Source organism: Psammomys obesus, unplaced genomic scaffold (genome assembly GCF_907164565.1).
Source record: "Psammomys obesus unplaced genomic scaffold, mPsaObe1.curated_primary_1811, whole genome shotgun sequence".
Lineage (NCBI taxonomy): Eukaryota > Metazoa > Chordata > Mammalia > Rodentia > Muridae > Psammomys > Psammomys obesus.
In genome coordinates, this window is record NW_026585626.1 from 15115938 (window position 1) to 15138342 (window position 22405).

General features: G+C 41.9%; 1 protein-coding gene across 2 annotated transcripts in view; it reads right to left on the minus strand.

Annotated features, from left to right (window-relative positions):
• Positions 1–2790: 2790 nt before the first annotated feature.
• The window catches only part of Mcu (mitochondrial calcium uniporter), a 168850-nt gene continuing 149235 nt past the window's right edge, over positions 2791–22405 (minus strand). Inside the window, exons 3-9 of one of the 2 annotated variants that reach the window (XM_055614378.1) lie at positions 20633–20803; positions 19543–19647; positions 11021–11181; positions 9085–9288; positions 5683–5799; positions 4525–4639; positions 2791–3702 (exon numbers count right to left, since the gene is read on the minus strand). In XM_055614378.1, the coding sequence (XP_055470353.1) occupies positions 4562–4639; positions 5683–5799; positions 9085–9288; positions 11021–11181; positions 19543–19647; positions 20633–20803 (836 nt within the window). In that variant the 3' untranslated portion in view covers positions 2791–3702; positions 4525–4561. Of the gene's footprint in view, positions 3703–4520; positions 4640–5682; positions 5800–9084; positions 9289–11020; positions 11182–19542; positions 19648–20632; positions 20804–22405 lie in introns of both variants that reach the window. The other variant, XM_055614387.1, reaches the window with a different exon arrangement.

Here is a 22405-nt window from a genome sequence, read left to right on the forward strand (position 1 = left end):
CAAATACCCTTGTGACATGGAAGGAACTTAGCACACAGAGGTCAGTACATCAACCTAGAGGAAAGGAAACCAGCTTGCTGTTCTGGAGAGATGGAGACAGCTTTCAACACATCAGTGGTACCCGGGATGAGGGAGTGGGTGAGGCTGCCCACGGGAAGTGTGCTCCAGGGTGGAGTGTTGTGGGAAGTTAACCAAGTATGTGGTTGAAGAGGAAAATCCTGAGAGCTGAGTCACAGGGGCTGAGATGTTTGAAGGAGATGACTCTGTTTAGTGTGTGCCTCACTTATAATGCATATGCAAATGACATGCAAATATGAACTAGTAAAGCAGATAACTTCACATTCAGCACGATCCCAAGGAAGTAACATAAAAAGGTGCTTTATGGAATACATGGTAAGCGACTTCTTTGGGAGAAGAAAAGTAAAGATCAGTGGTACTGAAAAGAAAAAAAAAATCAACGGCATTTACGTCATTCCCCAGTAAGGGTCAGGCAAAATGGAGGAAGAGGGGGTGAAGCACAGAAGAAGAAGACAGGGTGAGAAGCTTTCAAATGCCTTCTAGGCTTGACACAATTCCAATCGTGAACCGACAACCACAGTTACCTGTACAAGGCTGGGCCTGTCAAGGATCTGTCATGGTGGGGTAGGGGCTCATGAGACCCTATCCCTTGCTGCTGAACTATTGGCTACTGATGGATTCTGGGAAAGGGGGAGTCACTGTCTTCAGTAGTGTACACACTACCGCAGCCAGCAGGCTGGGAGGAGTAGCCCCTCACTCACAGTTAAACTAAGTTAACTACAGTAGCTAACTAAACAGTTAAACTCAGTTAAGCTACTCAGCGGGTCACTAAATAGAATGTACAGACATGCACTAAGAAAGATGAACAGCTGTAGCAGCGAGATGGGAGAGAGTTAGGGGAAATGGTCAGGAGACATTGTGTACACATGTAAACTGTCAATCAAAACAGTTAATGAAAAATGGATGGCCACACTTAAAAGTTGTGGTGAAAGCATGAGTCCCTAAACCTAAGGAGTTTTCCTCTTCCTGAAATTCTTTTAGATATGACTTAAAAGCCAATCCTCTTTCTTTGTGTGTGAAGGCACCATCAGTGTGCTCAACACCGCATCACTGGCCCCAGGCTGCTCACCAGCCCTCCAAGCTGGTCCAGTGCTGTGACTCACTGGAGGCCACATGCGTGGCCTCCTCTTTCCCTTCTTTCTCTGGAGTGATGGTTCATCCGGACCATGGTCTCCACAGACTTGTCAGCAGTGCTTGCTGGACACTGACTGCTGGCTGCTCAGAGGTCTGAGAACTTGCAATTCTAGTAGGTTCTGGGAGGTGCAGAGCTAGTCTCAGCTGTAAAAGCTCAAGTCCCTCGGCCAAATTGCATTGCCACATCCAGTGACAGATGAGTGACGACCACACTCTGGCTCTAGGGAGAATTCCCAGCTTTACACACGGCAAACTATTCCTAACAAAGATCTCCCAAAAACTATCATTTATATTTCTGTGAATTTGATTAGATATTTTACACATGTGGAATCATAAAGCGTTTTTTTCCTTTTCTTTTTTTTTTAGTTAGCATTTTATTGACAAAGTTCAGCCATGTTAGAGCATGTCAGAATTTCCAGCTTTTGTGGCCACAACTATCCCTCTGTTGCCACTGTATATAGCACTGTGCTTAGGAACACTTGCATTTCTTCCACCTTTGGCTAAGCTGAATAATGCTGTCACTATTTGAATCCTCAGATTCTTTCCAACACAGACCTACAAGTGGGATTGCTGAATCTTATGGGCATTCTGTTTGACTTTGCTTTCAACTATTCTATTACTTACTGGATAATTTGCAAAGCACTGTGTAACAGAACTCAAATATTATCTCAGTTATTTGCCATGAAAACCCACGACGTAGCTGTCACATGCACATCTCACAGATATACCGGCGTCTTGGAAAGAACAATGACCTGCCTGCCCACTTCCCACAGAGTAGTCCACAATTCGCTCTCAATTCTACCTCAGCTCAGGTAGAGTCAAACAGAATGTTGCCTACTAACAATGGCCCAGCATTTCCCCCTTCCCTACTTTACACTTCCCCTGCCTCAGGCTATCCAGTGGGGCTAGCTGCAGGGGATGCACGGCACTCCGCAGGCTCTATGAGCAGCTCACTCTTCCCCAGAGCAGCCAGGTTCCATGTTGCTTTTTGATGTACCTTCGACAATGGTGGTCCCCCATGATAATTTCCTACTCAGTTAGTGAGCATTATAAACATGATTCAACTTTTGAAAATATAAATATTTAGTTTGATTTATCTTTGAAAAACTTTCTGGAGTACCAGATAATGAAGGTAGAATGACATAAAAGTGATTTTTTTCTTCCCTGTATATTAAAAGGTGAGGGTGTCAGTTGCAATACTGTTTTATAGTGACTAGAGCAGTGACTTGACCTCTAAGTGGCTCTGGAAAATTGGGAATATCCATTTATGTTCGGAAGAATTAATGATATACAAGTTCCAAGAAAGAAAAGCATAATTTGATACTACTATTTTTATAAAAATCTATTTTATTTATTTATTTTTGCTTGTTTCTTGAGACAGGGTATGACTGTGTAGCTTCTGCTGGCCTGGAACTCACAGAGATCCACCTGCCTCTTGAGTGAAAAATAGAATGAAATGTGTGTGTCACCATGCCCAGGCTTTATTAAATCTAACTTTAGATGGAAAAATCTTCCCGGCTACAATCCTAGGAAAGGCAGTTTCTTTCTGGTTTTGTTTTAAAGAACAAGATGCTATGATTCAAAAATTGAATAAGTATTTATTGTTCCAGAAGGTACATTGCTTTTTATACATATTTCATAAATGATACAGGATTGTACACGTGTTCTGCATTTTGCTCGGGCCCCCCCTTGCCACCCACACCACCCAGAAGATTTGCTCATTGCACTGTGCCGTTCCTTCCAAAGAATCCTGCACACAAACAGGATAAATGGTTTAAAAATAATCTACACAACGAAAAGAAACGAGGGAGAGGTTGAACAACAGGAAGGAAGGAGGAGGCGGGCTGGGGACATGCATCCTTTCATCTGTCATGCCAGTTAAGGGTGGTGGCGAAAGCGGCAGTCCCGGCTGCCTTCGATCTCTGCAAGGCACCTGGAGTCTGGGTTTGTCCTTTCATCCACAATCTGGGTGTGTCTTTCGTACACAATGATCCCAAGAGGAGGAGGAAAAAGAAACCCCTTGCCCCATGAGGAGGGATGAATCATGTGAAGGAAAAAAGCCAATCAGCTGTGTGGCAAGCTCCCATCATTCTTGCCATCCTGCCCCCAGAACAGTTAAAAAACAGGACAGTAGACAGAGGTTCCTATGATTTTTGAGTGTAGGTGCCATCTGGAAATGTGGTAGAAAACATTCTGATAGAGTATAAGAGTAATTAAGATAAAAAGAAACATGGTGGAGAAGGTAGTCTAAAGGAAGCCATAGAAAGGTATTCCTGTAAAAAGATAATTGCACCCTTTGAGATGCACCCTTGATATACAGCAACTGGAGTGGTAGAGTTGGGAGGGCGCACAATGAGGAAGCGTGTGTCTTGGATCACCGAAGAGTATCCTGGTTCTGAAACAGCTACAAAGCCATGACTTTTAGCCAATTTGTAAACCTCGCCGCATCCTCCTTGGTTTGGTATCATGGATGAACACTGGCCCTCTGATCTGTGGTGGGAAGGACGTGGAGATTTTTAATGGGATCAGCATATAAAAGAGGGAATCTTTTCCTCCTCTGAAGACTAATTAGTAAAAAAAACAATAATAACCAAAATTTAACAAAAATGTCATGCAGTATTGCCAGTGATTTCTAGATACTGATTCAGAGCCCTGGGAGACAGACATGAGAACTCATTACAAGATAATGAGAAGTGTCAATCATCCAAGCATCAATCATCAAACAACTGTAAATTGATTCCAATAATTATTTGGATAAAAGTAGTGTAACCAACAGGTATACATAAGTAGGTAGGTGGTGAGAAAAGGGGTGCAGGATGGAGAGATTCTCCTAACTCTGCAGAGCTGGGGCCAGTTTAAAACGAAGGCTGACTGCACTGGATTAGACTCTGCCAACCAGGTATCATAAGATTTCCTTTTCTTATATAGCTATTTATTCCTATGTCAAAAATAAGAAACTTTAAATTAAAAACAAACAAATAAAAAATGAACCTAGAGCTGAATGGGATGCTGGTGTATTAGTGTTTTGCAGACCCTGCAAAGATGCAAGAAATGAACACCCCAGCATCACCTTTGCTTCGCTCTTGGCTGTGACTGCATCATTCTCATTCAGAAACGAAGATGCATAAGACAAGATTCACTAAGCCCTTTGCACTTGTGTTCCACGATGCCTGATCCTCAGAATTTGATATCCCTTTTTCCCCTAAGATTCTTTCTGTGTTTTGTTTTAGAATTAAAGGTAAAAACCCTCTACCCCACATGGCCCCAGCTTCCACCTGTAATGCTTTAATTAAAAAGGCATGAGTTACAAACAGGTGCTCTCTCTGCCGGGATTCACGATCATCTTGGATCATTCCTTTTCTCCAATTTGTCGGAGGGGCAGATGTACTTGTAATGGGTCTCTCAGTCTCTTAAGGTCCATTTCTGCCTAAAATAGAAACGACAGGTGAGGAAGAGCAGCTAATGAAGCTTTCAGCAACATTACTGCCTCCTGAGAAAGGGAACAGCTCTTCTTCTTCCCAGAGTCTTTTTCAGGGACTCTGAAAATCAGAAGAAAAACGTCTTTAGCCCAAGGCAGAGCTGTCCACACAGTCTCCCAGAAAAGCAGAACTGCTCAGCCTAACAACACAGGGGCCCTCTCAGACATCCATGACAGCATCTCTCCAGAAACCTTCAGGAGGAGCCAAAGTTTTAACTCCTGGCATTTAAGATGCTATTTATTTGTTTGATATCTGTTTAAGTATTTTACTCAGTCAGTGCATTTTTTTGTTTGTTTGTTTTGAGATAGGAAACAGTTGCTGGCTTCCTCCTTCAGGCTGCCCATTTGAAGGACCATGGTTTACGTATAATAATGATGTTTTTTTGTTTTTTTTTTTTTTTTGCCTAAATCATCTATATTTAGTATATATTTTAATTTATTTAAATATTATTATTTTTCTTCTTTTTTTTTATTAATTACACTTTATTCATTTTGTATCCCCCCATAAGCCCCTCCCTCCTCCCCTGCCGATCCCACCCTCCCTCCCCTTTCTGCATGCATGCCACTCCCCGAGTCCACTGATAGGGGAGGTTCTCCTCTTCTTTCTGATCTTAGTCTATCAGTTCTCATCAAAAGTGGCTGCATTGTCCTTTACTGTGGCCTGGTAAGGCTGCTCCCCCCTCAGGGGGAAGTGATCAACGAGCAGGCCAATCAGATTATGTCAGAGGCAGTCCCTCTTCCCATTACTATGTAACCCACTTGGACACTGAACTGCCATGGGCTACACCTGTGCAGGGGTTCCAGGTCATCTCCACGAATAGTCCTTGGTTGGAGTATGAGTCTCTGGGAAGTTCCCTGTGTTCAAATTATCTTGTTCTGTTGCTCTCCTTGTGGAGTTCCCGTCCCCTCCAGCTCTTACTATTTCCCACTTCTTACATAATAATGATGTTTTTAAGATGGGGCTGGGTTCATTTAATTCTTATAGAACTTACCTGAGCAATTGCATCCTTGAGTTGATTGTATTTCTCTAGATCGAAACGTGACTTTTTGGCTCCTTTATGGAAAAATAATAAGTATTGCCTGTCTCTGGCTTCTGGATAAACATATTCCTACAAAAAAAAGAGGGAGAAGTTAGCCTCACTAGTACTATTCTAAAGACATTATTAATTGCTGGTTAATTATTAACTACTGATTAGACTGAACACAATACATACCCATAAAGACAGAGCAACGTGCTGTGTTACATATTTAGCTATTTCTTAAACATCTGTTTGTCTTTTGTGTTTTGAGATCAAGTTGTCATAAATTTACTGGCCTGGATTCTAGGCTCAAACTATCCTCTTACCTCATCCTCTCAAGCAGGTGGAACTGCAAACACTTGCCGTTCCAGGCTTTGCTTGCTCTGTTGTAGCCACAGAGTCATTTCCCGCAGCTACGAGGTGCTACTCCAACCACATCACAGTGTTCACCGTCTACCGCTGCCAGGCTGGGATGATTACAGGTGTGTGCCAGCATGCCCAGATTCACTCAGTTTTATTATTTCAAAGAATTTGCTCTCTTTCAAAGATTCTTGAGGTTGTGAACAAATGTAGCATTATCATTGTGACAGTTTAGAAGCAGTCATTTTGCTCATGGTATAATTAGATATGCTAGGTAATGAGATATAATTAGGTAAAGCGATATTTAGCACAAGAAATTATGTACATTTAATTTGGCTAATGTTTTTGGTCAGAGGTGTGACCTAATTGTTTACTACTGCTATGTCATAACTTGTCACTTGGGGGCAGTAACAATACTCTGGAGGTCTAGTGCCGCATCTAACACACAGGACAGCACAGCGTTACAGATACAACTACATAATGAAAGAAAGTGCTGCCACTGTGTTCCAGACTAATACTGCATTACTGTAATTCAGGCTGGCCTAGAATTTTCTGTGTAGACCAGGATGACCTTGACCTTAAGACACTCTCCTGCTTCTGTTACCCACATGCTAGAGTACAGGTGTGTGACACATACCCAACTCCTTTAATATTTCCGTTACTGCTCTAGATCCAAATTATTCAGTTTCCAGAAATAAGTACTCACAAATGAACTCAACAGAAGGGACATGTAAAGAAAAGCTTGGGGGACGACACATTTGGGTTCAGCTCCTGGTCCTACAGTTTTCAGCATGCAGTTCTTACTCGAACAACCCTTATTTCCTCATCTGCAGAATGGGTATGTATTCATAGAACTGAGACTATAAGCGAGTGGGTACATATTTATGTGATTGGATGCAAATGCATACTATGTGATTTACCTCGAAAAAAGGTGCATGGACATTTTCACAGATGTAAGAAGGCTTTTAAAGTCTTCACAGTCAAAGGAATGTAATAGCCATAGGAAAATGCCGTTTTTAAAATTTGACTGACTGGCAAGAATATGTCAAAAACAGTTTGGAATTCAAGGCATAATGGAGAAGTTCTAGCATGTGCCAAGGGTATGACTGCCATTTATTTCATTTGTTCATTTATTCAGTTCTTGAGATACAAGGTACCATGTTCCAGGACAAGCGAGTAAAGTGTGGATGACACACGGCCTAAGCAGGTGTGGAGCACACCTGGACCCCAGTACTCAGAAGGCAGACTTCAGGCCACACTGAGTTACAAAGCGAGAACCTATCCTCCAAGGCAAACAAACCACACTCTTCTGAAAAAACAGAACAACCCAAAAAACAAATAAAAGATGATATTATGGTCTCATCTGAGAGAAAAGACAACACAGGGCAAGAAAAATAAAAGATAACACACTGCAGTGATTCAAGAGAACACGGAGACATTGAGCTGTAGGAAAATGAGTAACTGTTCATGAAAGGTGAGAATTTAAATAAGCCTTGAAATATGACAGAAATGAGCGGGAGGAGTTTCCAGACTGAAGAATGGTGTGAGGAAAGGAGTGGAGTAAAGGGGAACGAGGGGCATCTTGGGGGATGGAGCACAGTGCAAACACAAGTGAGCTAAGATACTCTTAAGGATGGGATGGCAGCGATGGGTTCTGAAAACCCAGGCTGAGGAGGTGTGGAAGCTCATGCTGGTGCACTAGAGGAGCGGCTCACTGGATGACATAGTTGTCAGCTCCATTCCCTCAGTGACTGCCATGAGTTACAGGAACACAGCAGCCCCTGGGTGAGCATTCAGAGGGCAGACGGTTTCACCTTCCTCTTCTCTACCAGGTATGTTTGGGAGGCTGGGAAATGTTAAATAAAATTCCTACCCTTTGGTTTCCTCACACATGCCTGGATCCATGATCACTGATCTAACACTGAGGAAAATGCCTAGCTCAAAAGCAGCCCTGTGAACAACCCTTGGCCTGCTGCAGACACAAAAGAGAACCTGGGCAGTCTTGTGTGTCTCGGCTACTTCAAATGTTTGTTATTTAAGGCCATGCCAGCTAGATCCGGTATAACAGAAATACTGACAAGTGCTGGAAGGGCTCAGGTACAGCTCAGTGCTGGAGTGTGCATCTAGTATATGAGAGGTCCTGGGTTTGATCACCAGCACCACATTAGAAAAAAAAAAAAGCCATAATCCATCATACTTCTCAAAATGATACTATGGATTTCCATGACATGTGAACCAACACTGTCAACAAAACCTGGTTCTAGATACCTGTATTCACTAAGCTGGCCTTAATTGATAAAGAGCAGGCTGAGGGTAAAATGACTGAGTACCTACTGGTCACCTCTCCCTCTTTGTTTCTCTTTAGTTTTTCAAAGCTTAGGCCTTAGTTGGGCAGATTCTCAACTAGCTTGTCTAAGCTAACCCATCCACCTTGCCTGCTCCAGCCAGCTATCCTCCCAGACTCTCAATTACGTTCATCTCACTCCATGTCTCCTGGCGAAAAGACCTTCCCCCTTCTCTCAAAACATCATTGAGCATACACAGAAGAAGCGCTGGAGTCTAGTTCATACATTCGATTAATTATAAAGAATCCTCCATCCTAAAAATTCAATAAAATGCCTATGACACTCTCCATCCAATTGTTAAAGTAATTACATAAATACACAGAAAAATCAAGCCAATAGGGCTGGAGATGTAGCTCAGCAGTAGAGCACCTGCCTCTGTGTATGATGCCCTGGGTTTGAGCCTCAGCGCTGTAAAAAATAATATCATAAACAAACAAATAAATAAACATTAAGCAAAATGGGAATGCATGCCTACTGTGGCATGCTTTTCTGTTCTTACTCCTCTATTACAGTCTGAACTCTAGGGGCATCTATGCATGTGAGTCATAGCGGCCAAGGCCATGCCCCTCTCCATGTTTCACACCTACAGCAGTGCTGACATGTAACTGAGAACTGGCCTTGCAAACTCCATTCTTAGTTTCTAAAAAGAGACATGAAGAGGAATTCTTACCTGGCGTGTCATTACAAAATATGCATACATGGCCATGGCGCTTCCATATGTAATGAAATAGGTGACTGGTTCCATGATGTCCCAAGAGTATTCCCACCAGGTAAGCCGGGCCAAAATGCCAAACTGTGTGGCCATGTAGGCAAGGCCACCCCATAGCACCAAAGTGGTCCTCTTCTCAGCTTTCCTGCTAATTTCAATTCGTACCTATTGGGCATACACAGACAACATTAAGCCTCTTGCTTTGGAACCAACTTACAACTCTTTAAACTGCTCTATGTTCCCTGATGGAACAGGGGCCTACCAGCAAGCAGGAGTCAGTTCCAGAAAATGGAACTGCATCCTAGATAACAGTGGTAGTGTTCACTGAACACAGCATCGACAGGGATAACTAAGATTTCTGGGTTTTATTAAAGTTTTACCCTAGAAGTATACAGAAATATGAGAGTGTGTTTCAATAGCTTTCTCTCTGACTGCAAGGCTAACTTTTTTGAAAGAGGAGAATAAAGGCCACGGTGTCCTCGTATGGGTGTGCCAGAGTCCATCTATCATCAGTTTTACTTTAAATTTACTCCACGGCAGAACAAGAAGTGAGTCAGCACAGACTGTGGATTCTGAATGAACACATAAGGATGAGATCCGAATCCCACCGGCTTTCTTATGGAGGCTAGACAAGGGAGTACAGGCACCGACACATGACCGTGGCACATGGTAGATAATGTGCTAACAACTTTCCTTAGAAAAGCAAAGGCACAGTCCTAAAAGGACTCATTTCTTTCCTCAATTCCAACTATCAGTTTCTTAGAATGAACATATAGCCACATGTCACACTGTTGTTTTGGTCACTGAGGGACTGCATATATGACATGCTCGCACAAGACAGCATATGAATCACATGTTTGTGGTGATGCTGGTGTAAGCAAGCCTAGCACGGTTAGCACAGGGAAGAGTAGTATGATGCTTGAAGGCAATGAACAGCTGTGCTACTGATGGAGGCATTTCCTGAACCTTACTTTCTATTGTTATTTTAGAGGCTGTTACATGGCCTCACACATGTAAAGTCACCCATCTCTGACTGCATCAAGAGGCCATGCTGAGCAAAGACCTAGACCACCTCAGTCTGTGCACATACAACTCTTTGAGGTTCTTACAATGAAATCTCTTAGAGACATTATTCAGACTGTTTCTCCATCATTAAGTGAGCAATGGTGGAATCTGCAACACCATAAAGATTCAGGCTAACATGCTCACTATAAAAGATTCTAAAAAGTGTAAAGGAGAAAAATCAGTCATGGGCCTCCAATTGCATTGGCACATTCTATTACATTTGATTGTTCTTTGTGTGTAAGTGTAAACATGCACAGTGTAAATAATACTTGGAAACATGAATCATAAGGGCCTATGAGATGACTCAGTGGGTAAGGGGGCTTGCCGCCAACACTGAGGACCTAGTTCAACCCCTGGGACCCACATTATAGAAGCTCCCATGAGCTGTCCTCTGCTCCCCGTGGCATATGCATGCCCACACAGTCTTGCATAAATAAATAAATGCAATTAAAAAAACCCTGGACCATATCCACACTGTTTTTAGGATTTACTTTCCATAGCAGGGATACTTTCTATGGAAAAATTAAGTTTGCAAAATACACTACTCATTCAGAAGCTCTTCAGGCCAGCAGTTACACTAGTCTTTGTGTCAGCAGTAGTAAATCCAGTATGGGCAGTACAAATGGTCTTCAGGGCTCTTGGTTTATTACTGAGGCTCCAGACAATTCCTTTTAAGTCCTCTTTTGGCTTTGGTTGGATCTTTTTTAAAGGTTCAGAACAGTAAGTTAATGGACCAATTTGAATGAGTGGACTAGTTGTATCAAAGTGAGACACAGAGGCCCATGTGTACTGGGGGAACAGGGACCTAGGGGAAAGTCTGAGGGGTCCTCACCTTCTCCAGGGGGGCCAGCTGCTGCTTGAGGTCCTCTAGCCTCTCCACCAGCTCCCGCTCCTTATTAAGCTGATGTTGCTCAATGCACAGCGTGCTGTAGAGCTGCTGGACCAGCGTCTTCACGTCGTTCAGGGTTGCTGCGTTTTCATGGCTTAGGAGGTCTGAAAGAGGTTCGTAACTGTGGTCAGGATGTAATGTAGGAGAGAAGAATAACAAAAAAGATACGCTACCTTAAAATAAAATAAAGCAACAATTGGACATGTTAGCCAGGCGATGGCTCCGGGGGTGAAAGTGCCTGTCACCAAGCCTGATGACCTGAGTTCAATCCCAGGGAACAATATGGTGGAAGGAGAGCACTGACACAAGTTGTCCTCTGACCTCCCCATGTGTGCAAGTGTGCACACACTGTGTCATGTGCAACCTACATAAATATGTAGGTTTAATAAAATAAAAATGTAATAAACACTGAACGCTTTAAGATGAAGAACTGCTATTCCCAGAACCATCAGACAATGGCCAGGCTATGAGTCAGGTCTATCCATTACAGGAGTCCTTCAGCATTAAACTGAATAACTGTTTGTTTGTTTGTTTGTTTGTTTGTTTGTTTTTTTAAATCATTCTACAGATCAAGAAAGTAAATTCACATGAGGGCGACTCAGAAACTTTGAAATCAATAACCATTATTTTATTTATTGAAAGTCCAAGTTCTATGACTACATGGCCAAAGGAAACGGGAAGGGTGACCCCCAGTGTGTGGCCTGGGAACTTGTCGAGCATACCAGGCCCTGGGTTTGATCCCCAGTCCTAAAAACAATAAGAGTGTCAACAGACAGACAAGCACAAAAACCTTAGGACACATACTCCAAAACAGTCAGGAGGGTCAGGTTCAGCCTCATTATGATTCTTTATTAAGTGTTTGTTCTGTAATTTATCTGTGGCCTTGATATTTTTCCTACTTAGACAGTTCTGAGGAAAAAAATATAGCATTTCAAATATACATTTTGCCAACGTAAAGGCAAAAAATAAATAACTCACCACCACCACTCTAATGATCTTAACACATGCTTCACTCAGCACACTGACCAGCTCATACTCAATCTTGCTCAGCAAAGGCTGAGAAGAGTTGTTTGGGCCTCAGTGTCATGCTGTGATGGGCACAGAGTTTTATGAAAATGATCAGAAAGGTGAAAGGTTAAATTCTTTAATTTAGTATCTTCCATTATGATCTGTAGTATTTCTAAAAATCTAAAATGTTTTGAGTCTCTAATAGAAATTCAGCTATACTCCAAGCCCTGATTTGTCCCTTCCCAAATCAAAATATAGCCCAGTGAATATTAACAATCTATTACAAATACCATTCAGTATAATTATCACAAAGAGTTAATCAATGAAGGTCGAGAAGCAGACTGGAGAAGAGCTGATGTGGTAACTAACATGGGATCCTCAGTAAATGAGTATGGAATCAATGGTAATGGAAACAAAACACTGTGAGGTCTGGAAGTCATCCATGACAATATGATCCTCCCTGTGGCAATGCTGCAAACTCACACTGGAATACAGCTTTTCCACACAAGGACACTGCTTTCTAGAAGTCATTTCTGTAACCTGTCCAGAACATTGGTGTGAGTTGATGGAACCCATGACTCCCAACTCTCAGGCCAGGAGCAGAGGTAAAGTGTGTCTTCTATAGTGTCTCCTTCTATCCTGAAACTCAGTTCTCCTTTGAAAAGATAAATACTGAAGTTGATATGAATTACCTGTGGTCAAAAAACAAGCAAGCAAGCAAACAAACCAAAAACTCTCTCCCAAATAGAATCCTATGCTGTGGTGGCTTGAATGAGAATGGCCCCATAGACTCATATGTTTGAACGCTTGATCCCAGTTGGTGGAACTGTTTGGGAAGGACTGGCCTTGTTGGAGAGGGTGTGTCATGAGGAGTGGGCTTTGAGGCTTCAAGAGCTTCCTGCCATGCCCAGTGTGCTTCTCTGCCTTCTGCTTTTGGATCAAGATGTAAGCTCTCAACTGCTGCACCAGTTCCGTGGCTGCCTGCCTGCTGCCATGCTCCCTGAAATGATGGTGACAGACTTCTCACCCCTCTGGAACCATAAGCCCAAACAAACCTGTCTATAAGTGACACTGGTCTCGGTGTTTTATCACAGCATTTGGAAACAAGGTTGACATTTCTTTTACACTAAGGGAAATTTCTATTAAAATCATTAAACATGTGTTACTTAAAAACATAATCTTCAGGCTATGGGCCCCACTGTGTAGAATTAATTAATCAGTTAATTGACAACGAGACAGTGTCCCGCTGAATTCATCTCATGACCCTCCTGCCTCTGTCTTCTGAGCTGGAACCTCAGACAAGCACCACCATGTCTGTGAAACTTATTTTTTATATCAGTCTTCTGGTGCCCACTGAGGCACTGCATACATCTCTTCTTTTTTTTTGGTGGTGGTGGGGGTTCTGGTATCATAGTTTTGTCATTCCACAGGCATAGAAATGCTTCTGAAGTTTTTTTTTAAACATCTTTTAATATCTTTCATGGCTTTTTTTCTTCTTTAAAATCTAACCTTTGGTCCACACAGACAGAGGGTGCTCTGTCACAACAGTTCTACATATTTCCCTCACATACATTCTATGTTGCATGTAAACTGTGGCAAACGATCAAGACTCCAAGTCCTGGTGGTAAATCAGAGAATCAGCAGTGAGGTGGCAGGTGGGGCTCATCCGTACAAACAGCATGGCAGCTGTGGAGAAGGAGGAGGCATTCTGTGCAAACTGGCAAGGAAGGGCATCAGAGCCTCCTACCAGCTGACAGAAGCAGGTTAGTTACTCTTTTAAGCCTGGTCAATTTGTGACACTGCAGTGTGTTTCCCAGAATGCCTCTCTTTGCATGGCTCCAAGCCAGAGAGAGATCTTGGTGAGATTTTGGAAGGAGGAAGTGAAGCTGATGGCATCATGCTTTGGAGGGTGCTGAGGTTAGAGCTGAGGGAGATGCAGAGATGTCTACTGGGGCCAGCTGCACCTACACTCTCCTGCTGTGTCGGGCTTGCTCATCTGTAGCATTTATTGGTTAACAGCAAACTCAGGTCCAGAACCAGATGCAGCCTTTTAAAAATGGTCTGTCCAATATGGGGAACACTCACCACATTCTTCTGTTTATTTTAAACTAATTATTTATCTAAAACTAACAAGTAAAGAGAATATATATTTATCATCAATATTATCTTGAAATATGGCCAAATACAGAATTTAATTACATCACATATTTTTTGTAATGAGATATAAAATCTACTCTTACTCTTGCACCATTCAACAAAACAATGCATTGTTGTTAGTGACAGTCACCCCACTTGAGCTTATTCAACTACTGTATTTTTTTATCTTCTGACTAACATTTCTGTAACTTCTCATGTGTTAAATTTAAATTAATTGAAAGATTCAGTTCTTCAGTCACAGTCCATTTACTTATGGCTACTATATTTGACAGGGTAGAAATGAAGCATTTTTAATATGCTTTTTCCTTTTTGGTACTGGGAATTGAACTCAGAGCCCCATGCTAGAAAGTTCTATTTAGCAACACAGAAGGATTTCTCTACATTCAGTAGTAGGCCTCATTAGAATATGGATGTGCATGAATTTCCAGGTCCCCTAAGGACCCATCACTCATCGCATGGTGCCAAAGTTTCAAAGTCTCCAACTATTCTCTGATCTTCCAAACTCCCCTTTCTGGCCCCTTCTTCTTCAGCTATAGCTATAATTGTAAAAGTATTTCCTACCATGAATACTTTTAGGGGTTTGTATGTGTGTACACATGTATGTACCTGTGCTAGGGAGGGAGAAACAGGCAAAGACATATACATCCTCAGAACACCAGTCACCACCTTTGAGACAAGAGCTTTCAATGTCTGGAGCCAACCATTAGGTTAGACTCGTCGGCCAGTGAGCTCCAGGGATCTGCCTGCTTCTGGCACTGGCAATGGCTATGTGCCGCCATACTAGACTCTTTCTACGTGTGTTCAGAGAACAGCGAGGGAAGCAAACATTTTACTTTGATTCGTTTTTATGTAAGAGTATTTTAGACTTTGGGACCTGAACCTATGAATGTGTTAGCTGTTTTAAACAACCATAACATCAAACTAATATGCCACCACAAAGCCTTCTAAGGGCAATTAAAAAAAAAAAAAAACCCAGAAAATGCTAAGTTATAGATCTCAGAGATATGTCATTCTAGACCTGGCTGAAGTTATCTTTTAGATTGTGCACTGGTAAAGCCTCAGTGGATTTGGAGTTTACAAGTTATTTGTCAGGTTGCCTTAACAAGAATGATATGCCTCTAAAGGTACTGTATAGACACAGGTGACAATAACAGAACCAACCCTTGATCCTCAGAAGTCACTGAAGATGAACCCACATGGAAGATGGAAAAACTGCTACTAGCTTAACAATAGTGCTTTGGGTTAAATCATGCATGTTTCACACACACACACACACACACACACACACACACACACACACACAATAATGTTTACCAATGTCTCCATACACTCCATTGGTTCCAAAATAGTAATAACAGCAGAAATGTGCTAACAAAATGAGCTATGGAAATTTTTGTCATCCATAAACATAACTTGAGAAGGTTTTCCTATGGGGGTCTCGAATAAGGCAGTCATTATCCCTGGTTAGTCTGCCTTTTTGATCCCGTTCCTCAAGTCATATCATTAAGAAGCAACAAGCTCTCTTAACTTCCTGTGGGTGCCTTTAGTGGTGCCAAGAACAATGATTCCTGCGGAAGTCATAGTTTCTTGTGACATGGGTACATTCTCTTCAAGGCAATTACTTTTCAGGCTTTCGTGTTCCTTTCTATGTTCTTGTTTCTGTTGAGACTTAAATGATGTGCACTGATGGCCACTAAAATCCTGTGCTAGAGCTGGCAACCAGCCTTCCTGTTATGACATGTACATGTGTTCCAACCTGGAATAGGTCCTCTTGTGCCTCCGGCCTGGGCACAAGGATGCCAACAGGCAGGACCCACAGCACCTAGAGCCTGCTATTCCTTGTAAATACAGCACGTGGCCATCCCAGACTCTGTAGGAAGAATCCTTTGTCCTCTGAGCCTGGCGTGTGTGAAATCACAGTTTAACAACATTCAGAATAATTTTAGTTCTCATAAGCCACATTACACCGCCACACAATTCTTTAAAACTATGTATGAAGCCAGACATGTGGCACGCACCTGCACTCTAAACAGCAAACATGAAGATGTAGTAGGATTTATAATGTGAGGTCAGTCCGGGCTCTATATTAAGACTGAATCAAAAGACCAAAACAAAAAATTCTTAAGAACGTTGCTAAGTTTAGCAAATTACACTCTTTGGGTTACAGTTATCACCAAAAATTTTAGACTTTTGACTCCTGAAAATTTCATATCCCAATATTCTTTTATTGAAGCTGGGCCAATATTGAAGTTTTGACACACACACACACACACACACACACACACACACACACACACAAAATCACCCATGAATCAAATGTAATTCTGCCTACGATCAGTTTCTACTTTAGTTTTCCTTACTCTGCTTGAGAGCAAGCAGTTTTACTTAAAAAAATGAAAGCACTTATTTCTGTGTGAAAAACACTGGGAAGTCATTGGATTACTCATAACATCAAATGAAAACTCTTAGTTTGTATATGAAAGCTCATATTTTTATTTTCCTGAGTGTTATACTTCATTCATTCATTCATTTTCTATTGTTAGACAAGAGAGTCTGGCCTCTGAACAACCAAAATGCTCCACATTTGAGTTACTTAATTCCTTCAACATAGAATGATCTCAAGTTACAGCGCCTGCCTTCCCAGAGAGCATTTACAGAGGAAAAGAATAAGCAGAATTCAGAGGTTAATCCCTTTGGATTTGTTTGGAGCCAGAAAGAGAATGAATAGGATCCTTGAGGGTGTCTGGATGAGCTGACCTGATGCTTTTAACATGAGAAAATGAAGAGGAAGGAGTGGGAAGAAAGGGACTATTTCAGGATTAGGGGCAATCTGGCAAGGCCGAAATGGGTGGCTGTATAGAAATTTTAAATTTAGGATTCCACTCCGAACCTTTTTCTGATAGATCCAATTCTTTTTCAAGTTTATTTATTTATTTAAATTTACATGTATGTATGTGCCCTATGCCATGGAGGCCAGAGGGCGTCAGATTCTCTGGAATTGAAGTCCTGTGCAGCTGTGAATTGCCTGGTGTGGGTACAGGGAACTGAACCTGGGTCCTCCAGAAGAGCAGCAAGTGCTCTTACGCAGTGAGCCATCTCTTCAGCCTATTAGACGAAATCCATCCTTCCTTTCTTCCTTCCTTCCTTCCTTCCTTCCTTCCTTCCTTCCTTCCTTCCTTTCTTCCTTCTTCTTTTTCTTTTTTTGAGACAGGGTCTCTCATGGCCCTGCATGTCCTAGAACTTACTGTGCAGACCAGGTTGGCCTTGAACGTAGAGATCTGCCTGTTCTCTGCCCCCTGAGTCTGAGATTAAAGGTGTGCACCACTGCGTCTGGCTTAGGTTCAATTCTTAAGAGCAGAATTAAAAAGAGATGTCCTCTATGGGTCTTCTTGTGGTATACTTGATCCCTCCATCTCCTTCAATCCTTCCTCCCACTCTTCCATAAGACACCCAATTGGGGGGGGGTCTCCTTTTCTCCTCAGAGAAGGGAATGGAGGGAGGGGGTGTAAGGGTGGGGTGGGAAAAAGAGGAGGGTGGGGGCTGCAATCAGACTGTTAAGTAATTAGGTTAATTAATGGAGAAAAAAAAAAAAAAGAGATGTCCTAGGACAATGGTTCTCAACCTGTGGGTCACAACCTCTTTGGGGTCACATATCAGATATCCTGCATATTGGATATTTACATTATGATTCATGACTTTTATATTTGGGGGACACAACATGAGGAACTGTATTAAAGGGTCATACATTAAGAAGGTTGAGAACTATTGCCCCAGGAGGTTAGTGCAGGGAACAATGATTGTGGAAGGGTCATTAGCAGGAAATGACAATGAATCTCGGGGCAAGAGAGGAAACTGGTCCAAAAGGATATAAAAACACAATGCTGTTTTTGAGGGCTACTGACCATCAATGCCAGGCAGAGCTATACTGGAGCATGGAATGAAGAGAAATCCAGTAACACTAAAGCATGCATCTTATGCATGTGTGGGTATGAAACCACAAGCACTGACGCTTGCATTTTATGTATGTGTTTGTATAAAAACAGAGCATTAAAATGTTACCTTGATTACTAAGTATTTTGTTGCCCTCTTAAAAATGTGTACCCAAGTTGAGCACTCACTTTTTTTTTTCCCACACAAAAGTATGTGTATGTCAGAAATTCCTAAAGATTACAGAAGGCCTTAGGACTCAGACATTTTGATTTTTGTAGTGGTGAGAAGGTACTATATATTCAGTAGGAACCAGGCTTCCTGTTTTGAGATATTTCTTTTCATGTTAGTGATGTCTGACAGAGACCGCTAATTACTTCTTTCACTCAGCCATGTAGCCATGGAGATAATCAACCAATAGCTTAGCATATGCTATATGGGTTGCTAGTAATTTTTTTGATATTGTGTTTTATGTATGTGCATCCAAATACGTCTAAGGAATTCTCTGCTGTGTGTTGTACATGAGATTATCAGCATTTTATAATAAGGCAGTCTTCGTGTGAGATGATTTTGTTCAGTCATACTTGATATGCTTAAGTTCTGTATATGCTTAAGGTAAACTAAACTAAGCATAATCTTTGGTAAGCGAGGTGTATCAAATAAAGTCTGCATTTACAACTCCAGTAGATTTACTACCCCTGCAAGAAGCCACGGAATGGCTGCAAAATAATTGACTTTAGATTGCTGAATTTAAACCATCAAAGAAAGAAAAATGACTAATACCTAGCACAGCATTCAAAAGAACAAAGAAATCCTTTATTTGGACATAAAGATTCCCTGCATATTAGTTTAGTGTATAAGAATAATATGTCCCTGCATGATGGACTGTATTTCCTTGGAACCATAAGCCAAAAGAAATCCTTCTGCAAGGAAAACAAAAGGCTGGGGAGTTGGCTCAATGGGTAAGGGTGCCTGCTGCCAAGCCTGAGGACCTGTGTTCAGTTTTGAGGGACTTTCATGGTGGAGGCAAAGAACCGATTCCCAAGACTTGTCCTCTGACCTCCACAAGGGTGCTATAGTACACACACACACACACACACACACACACAAATAAACAATCTTTTTAAAGATACAAAAACGGGTCAGGAAGGAGCTTCTGGAAATGACAAGGCACTCCAGTACCGAGGTGGAATTCAGGAGCTGCCTGTACAGCCAGATGCTTGTGAGCTCTGAGCCGAAAGGGTCAAGACCACATGTCATCTGCAAGGGGGAAAGACCACATGTCATCTGCTCCTCATGGTTCCTCACGGAAAAACTCAGTTCCTTCCAAAGGCCTTCCCACATTTACAAAACCGTCTGAAGGCTGTGTTTACCTCTCTTTGGTGGCCGTACGTGGTACGTTAAGTCATTAATGACCAGCTTAAAGTCATCAAGGAGGAGGAGGTCGATTCCTGTGGAGGCAGCAACTCGAACACCATCTGTGAACATTTTAAATGACACTTGTCACATGCCTATAGTTAATTAAGAATGATCAAAAAAACAAAACAACACAACCCCCAAATCTCAAATAGCTTTAAAGTGCTCTCATCTTTTCTATCTCTGTTAACTTTGCCTCACACCCAAGGCCCATGCTACACAGACCAGCTTGTATGTTCTTTGTGTTTAGCCCAACTCTGATGACTTAACAGCAGCTTTTCTGTAGCTGGGGAAACAGTGAAATACCTGCTGGTCATAGACCTACAGGCTCAGCTGGAATCTGGGGTCACCTGCAGAGCGGCATGAGCAGCAGACTCAGTGCTTTTGATCGTATGGTGTTTGGCAACCCAGCCGCTGCTAAGCTGCTAATTAATTCAGTAGGGAAGGATGCGATGGGGAGCACGTAAGGGTCTCCACGTACATTAGTAGATGAGCTCAGAGTGCTTGAAGCTCAATGTTAACACTCAAAGGACAGAAGTTGGCAGCTCTGTAGCTGGTGGCTCCAAATAAAGGGTAAATGGGTAGTTACTAGGCTCTCAATCTTTCCGTAGGTTTGAAAGATTTTTCTAAGTCAAAGTGAAAACAATTCATTTTTGCACTTAAATAAACAGATGTTCCATTAAATGAGAGTCTTAGTGTCTTATTGTATACTCTCAAATCACAGACTCTCTTTTGGTAAACACTTGAGAGCTCCACTACTGGAAAACCATGTTCTGCACCTATGGTAATAAGAAGCCTCAATAACATGAAGTGTCATTGCCTGCTTGTCCTTGTGATGGTATTCAGTGAGAGCTGCTTTTACTACGACTCCCTGTGGGCATACATCTGCTGACATGAACAGTTATGTCCTGAGGACCACTGGGATGGAAAGGACTTTGTCTTTCACACTTGGAAAGCATGTTTTCAAAGCCCTGTTATGGCAGCATTTGTACTGAGCTGCTCAGGTGGGGCAGGAGGAAGAGAATTAAAAATGGAGGTGGACTATACCTGGTGAATAGATTGCAACTCTGTCGATTCCCCGATCCTCCTCTTGCAGTTGTCGTAAAAACACACCAACAGAGTCAGAGATAGGTTTGAGTGTGAACTGGCAGCGTTCACGCCGAGACGGCAGCCTCACAGATATCACGGGTAACCCATTCTGATAAACCACAGTCACGTCTGAGCAAAAAACCCCACAAATATAGGACAATTAGAATTTGTGGTAACTGGCAGCCTCGTCATCATTATTCCTATCTGTAATGGGACTACCATTAGTGTGGCTCAAAGAGTTTTTTAAGAAGGTTTAAGAGTAAGAGATTTTAGCATTAGTCTAGGAATAGATTCACGCAAGATCAAACAGATCAAGGGCCTATTTTCTCAGATATGGAAAAATGCATGAGGCCAAGGAGAGACATTTGCAGAATACAACACATCGAGCTCTTGGTATGGCTGAGTCACATCCCAGTGCCATCTAGTGAGGTTTTATTAAGTAGCCAAAGGTTGGAGATGATGGACATAGCCTGGAGGAGATCCTGGGATCCAGAGTTTTTTGAAAACTCTTCCCAAAGTCTAATCAATAACTGAGGCTCTTCCTCAGAATGATAAACTTATGCTAATGGAATAATATATCTAAACATTCAGTTACACAACATGGATGTGTAATGTGATAAAGCACAATCCAGCCCCTTTGGGGTGTGTGTGGGGAGTGAAAGCATCAATAGAATTTCACAGCATAAATGTTTGAGGCTTCCTTCTGAGGGACTTTCCGCAGATGTCCTCATTCCTTTTTTTCTCTCTTGGGCAGTTTTGATGCACAGAGCCTTACTAACATGAATCTCAGAAAACCTTTCCTAAGAATAATCTTCAGATATATTTTTAAAGCAAAGTTTTCAGGCCCAAACCTCACATTAGTAGCTAAACATTTTAAAGATGATGCCAGCATGAGGGGAAAAAAGGCTTTGGGGTAAAATTTGGGATTGGATCTTGGATTAGCATCTTTGGGAATTACATAACTTCTGTGGGCTTCACATTTTTTTCCCATATAGAGTGGGTTCCTAACTCTCTGAGATGTTGTGAGGGATGAAAAAAAAAAAAAAAGAAAGAAAGAAAGAAAGAAAGAAAGAAAAAAAAAACCACTGAAACACTCAGCACGCTGACTGATCACTGTGAAAATGAGTTTGCTTAAGACTCCAAAGGCACTTTATGTCATTTGTGGCTATTGTGAAGGGTGTTGTTTCTCTAATTTCTTTCTCAGACCTTTTTTCTTTTGTATCCAGGAGTACTACTGATTTTTTTGAGTTAATTTTGTATCCGGCCACTTTGCTGAAGGTGTTTATCAGCTGTAGGAGTTCCCTGGTAGAGTTTTTGGGGTCACTCATGTATACTATCATATCATCTGCAAATAGTGATAATTTGACTTCTTCCTTTCCCATCTGTATTCCCTTGATCTCCTTCAACTGTCTTATTGCTCTAGCAAGGACTTCCAGCACTATGTTGAAGAGATATGGAGAGAGTGGGCAGCCTTGTCTTGTCCCTGATTTCAGTGGGATTGATTTAAGTTTCTCTCTGTTCAGTTTGATGTTGGCTATAGGCTTGCTGTATATCGCCTTTACTACATTTAGATATGTGCCTTGTATCCCTGATCTGTCCAAGACTTTAAACATCAATGGATGTTGGATTTTGTCAAATGCTTTTTCAGCATCTAGGGAGATTATCATGCGGTTTTTTTCTTTCAGTTTGTTAATATGGTGGATCACATTGATGGATTTCCGTATATTGAGC